The sequence below is a fragment of the Panicum virgatum genome, chromosome 9K, assembly GCF_016808335.1.
Source record: "Panicum virgatum strain AP13 chromosome 9K, P.virgatum_v5, whole genome shotgun sequence".
Lineage (NCBI taxonomy): Eukaryota > Viridiplantae > Streptophyta > Magnoliopsida > Poales > Poaceae > Panicum > Panicum virgatum.
The window spans coordinates 46478694-46482212 of record NC_053144.1 but is presented as its reverse complement, the minus strand read 5'-3'; the positions used below and the strand labels follow the sequence as shown (position 1 = coordinate 46482212).

General features: G+C 54.2%; 1 protein-coding gene across 2 annotated transcripts; it reads right to left on the bottom strand.

Moving 5' to 3' along the window:
- Positions 1-301: 301 nt before the first annotated feature.
- LOC120651721 (flavin-containing monooxygenase FMO GS-OX-like 2) lies at positions 302-3317 on the bottom strand. Of its 2 annotated transcripts, none has more exons than XM_039929320.1 (7): positions 2280-3317; positions 2116-2186; positions 1609-1758; positions 1412-1494; positions 1222-1314; positions 882-1137; positions 302-806 (listed from the first exon to the last, which is right to left on the bottom strand). In XM_039929320.1, exons 1-7 carry the CDS (start codon positions 2809-2811, stop codon positions 579-581), a joined length of 1413 nt encoding a protein of 470 aa, XP_039785254.1. In that variant the 5' UTR covers positions 2812-3317; the 3' UTR covers positions 302-578. The 2 variants fall into 2 exon arrangements, with proteins under 2 accessions (XP_039785254.1, XP_039785255.1); XM_039929321.1 differs by having other exon boundaries at positions 882-1055; positions 1182-1314; positions 2280-3304.
- Positions 3318-3519: the final 202 nt, after the last annotated feature.

Sequence of the window (3519 nt, the reverse complement as noted above, 5' to 3'; positions counted from 1 at the left end):
GATCCAATTTTGGTAAAAACATAATATCATATCACTATTTTTCTATGACTTCTCGTACTACACTGCTACCTCCACAATAACACAACATATTTTAATATTAAAAAATACCATCCCATCTACTAATTGTCACAAGATTAAAAGCCCAAATCTTTCACATTTTGCAAATACATTGAGCGTTCGGCTAATTGTGCTCCGCACATCCTAATATATAATTTTACCCCTCTTTTCACCATATTAAATCTTGGAAAAAATTATGAACCTATTTCAATACCCAAAATAATATAATATTTAAATGATAGCATTAGGACACCAGAAAGCCCAAAATATATACCAAGAGTTACAACAAGTTGCCGACTATGACACCATGCAAAAATAACGAAGCAACAAATTTGTCTTACCACCGTTGTTTTTTTCTAAAAAAATACATTTACTTAGATACCATAATTATTATATAGGTCCCACGCGGCAAAGCCACGGGCTTTTCTAGTATGGATGATAGATCCGTTCCAGTGTAGCGACAGTTACTTTTCTTGGAAATATTTCAAACGAGAAATTGTTTCCCGGTAGATTACTGCTCATCACTCGTCAACTAGAGGAGGAATCACTACGATACCGTGATGCTTCGGCGTATCGACCTCTACGGTGCCACAGTCGCCGCCATTCTGCTCCTCTTCCTCCTCCCATCGGTCTCTGTACCTGTCGTCCAGTGACCAGATGCACCTGAGCGCCCTCTCGTACACCTCCTTCCGCCGCGCCTCCAGGTGCGGCTCGCCCACCTGGTCCGCCAGCCAGTTCATGTACTCCACCTGCACGCAACCACAGCCTCGGCAGCTTCAGTACCCGCCCGGCGATTTTCTTCAGAAGCCGATGGATTCGCTTACCCATTCAGGCCACAGCGCGTGCGTGTGGCGCTTGGGCCTGCCGGCCGCCTCCATCCGCCGGTAGCCCTCCCGCACGGCGGCCATCATGCCCTCCTCGCCCGGCAGCGCGGCGCGCCCCGACAGGGCGGCGGCGACCCACTTGGATTCCAGCTCCAGCGCCTGGAAGATGAGGGTCTGCGAGAGCACGCCAAGCCTTGGTTCATTATAACCAGAGGATTGTGCTGCTGTCCGAGCAAGAGCAATGATGTGTTCTCGCCTGAAAATTTTGTTTTTTCGTCAACACTTGAGGCTCCGGCGTACCTTGGATGGCACCCCGACGAAGGAGAGGCTCGGCGCGTACTTGGGCGGGAAGACGTGCCCGTACAGCGGCCCGACGCGGTTGTCGTCGACGGCGAGCCCATCCAGGTCCAGGAACGGGAAATGGTAGCGATATCTGAAGGGCAATGTCACGCGTTGTCTGTCAGCCATGTGGACTTGTGGAGTGAGGAGGAGGGTAGACGAAATGATGTTTAGTTGAGCAAATCCTATACCCTGTGCAGTAAAGAATGGTGTCTGCAGCCACTGCTGAACCTTCAGCAAATCGCACTCGGCCATCGTCTTGGATGCAATCTATCTGATCACCAGATGTTCAGACCAGTGGAAACAACACATAATGTCATGTACTCACGTTAGCTTGGAGGCTAATTAAGATGTTCAGGGAGAACTAAGAAAGCCCAGAATTTGGAACCTCTGCGTGCATCCAGACGTTCTGGTAGAGTTCAATCTTTCCAAGCCTGTCCTCCGAGTACCTAGCCGCGATGTGGACTTCCTTGGCCACATGTGAGATCTCTCTAGCGATGTCGATTCCGCTGGCTCCCAGTCCTACAACAACAACACTCTGCGCAGCGCGGGTGTATCAGACTGGTAACAGTCAAGTACTCCAGCCTGCAAGAAAAAAAAACTCTACCCGGGGATGTGAAACGAACCCCATCGTTTTTTCATTAAGAGGAAGCCTAACCAGCTAACCGGGTAGAGAAACCCCCCGAACCCTGGCTTATGCCCGAGAGGACCAAATCTTGCGGCGAGCACAGCGAGGGGTTTTTTTTTCTCCCAGCAGCCTGAAATTCGCTTCAGATGAGATTCGAACTCATAACCTGCTGGGAGCGCGACGCTACCGGGCCGGGCTAGCCATCTCAACCGCCCGGACTTTCGCCTCCAGCCTGCAAGAAACAAGAGACAGAGGAAAGGAAAGCACCTGATCGCGAAATGGTTCTGGAACGCGATAGTTGTGGCTGTGCATTTGCTTCCCCAGCCACTTGTCGATTCCTGCAACGCACGAGCATTGCTAGATATTTCTTTTCCGTACGTGATCCTACTTCTGTTAGGTGAGAAGAAAAATTGGAAGGGAGCAGATGGTACCTCGGATCTGGGGCACCAGAGGCACCGTGCAGTGGCCGCTGCAGACGACGACGGCGTCGAACACCTCCTCCGCGACCTCTCCGTCCTCCCCGCGCCACGCCACCGCCCACCGCTCCCCCTGCCCCTCGCCGAGCGGCCGCACCCGCAGCACCTCCGCTCGGAGCATGACGCGCGCGGCGACGTCTGACTCCTCGGCGAAGGCGTCGAGGAAGGCGAGCACCTCCCGGTGGCCCGGGAACGCGCGCGCGTCGCCCGCGAAGACGCGGCCGGCCAGGGGGAAGCCCGAGAAGCCCATGAGCTCGCGCGGCAGGTTGGTGCGCAGCGACGCGTAGAGGCTGCCGTGGACGGCGCCGGGCGCGCCCGGGTCGCGGCTCAGCGGGTCGGCGTCCGCGCGCGGGTCGTACGCCCAGGTGCCCCCCGCGCGGCCGGACTTCTCGAAGACGGCCACGCCGTGGCCCTCGCGGAGCAGCTCGCGCGCCGCCACCAGCCCCGCCGCGCCCGCGCCCACCACGGCCACCTCGGCGCGCCGCATTCGCGAGGCCTGGGTTCGTTGGCTGAGTCCTCAGCTCGCGGACTGGTGCGCCGGCGCGGTGTGGCTGCGTGCGATGGGGATGATGGTTGGGTCCTCGTCGCCGGGGAACGTGGCTGTTTGCGCTTGGTTAATCGGTGGGCGAGCTCACGCGACGTAACCAGCGGGCGGCTGGTGAACGGCGCCAAGAAATTTTCGGCGCCAAGTGTTGTGGAACGTGAAACAAGAAGCAGTTAATCACGAGTTGTCGCCTCCTTTCTGAACCGTTCAATTGATTTGGGATTGGAATTTGGCACTCGCACTATTATTCTTGCCACCATGGACACATGGGCATTCGGGTTAACCGAATTCTTCAAGGTCAGGTAATTCGGATAATAGAAAATGCTATCCGATTTTAGCTCCAAAAAATCACTACCAAAAATTTTGAGTACCCGTAATTTTAGGTTCAGGTATACCTGAGGTCCTTCGATCTGCAAACTGCCAGTGCACCTTCTACCTCCCCCGAGGTCTATGTGCAACGGCTTCTGGTGAAGGCGGCACCACAGCACTCGAGTATTTTGGTTTAGGTATTTCGAGAATGAGTTCGGTATTTTGGGTTCAGGTTTCAGATTGGAGAATTTACCCAAGGCCACACCGAAGAATCCTTATTGGCCCACTAGTATTTTTTAATTGAGCCCAGTTTTATGATTTGTCGTGTCATGCTGAGTTGAA

What these genes read in the sequence shown, in the direction of transcription:
- LOC120651721 (XM_039929320.1), bottom strand. Translation starts at nt 2,811, where the DNA reads ATGCGGCGCGCCGAGGTGGCCGTGGTGGGCGCGGGCGCGGCGGGGCTG. An exon ending in GGGCACGTCTTCCCGCCCAA is followed by an intron (nt 1,138 to 1,221) that starts GTACGCGCCGAG and finishes CAAAATTTTCAG; the next exon opens with GCGAGAACACATCATTGCTC. An exon ending in ACGCGCTGTGGCCTGAATGG is followed by an intron (nt 807 to 881) that starts GTAAGCGAATCC and finishes GGTTGCGTGCAG; the next exon opens with GTGGAGTACATGAACTGGCT.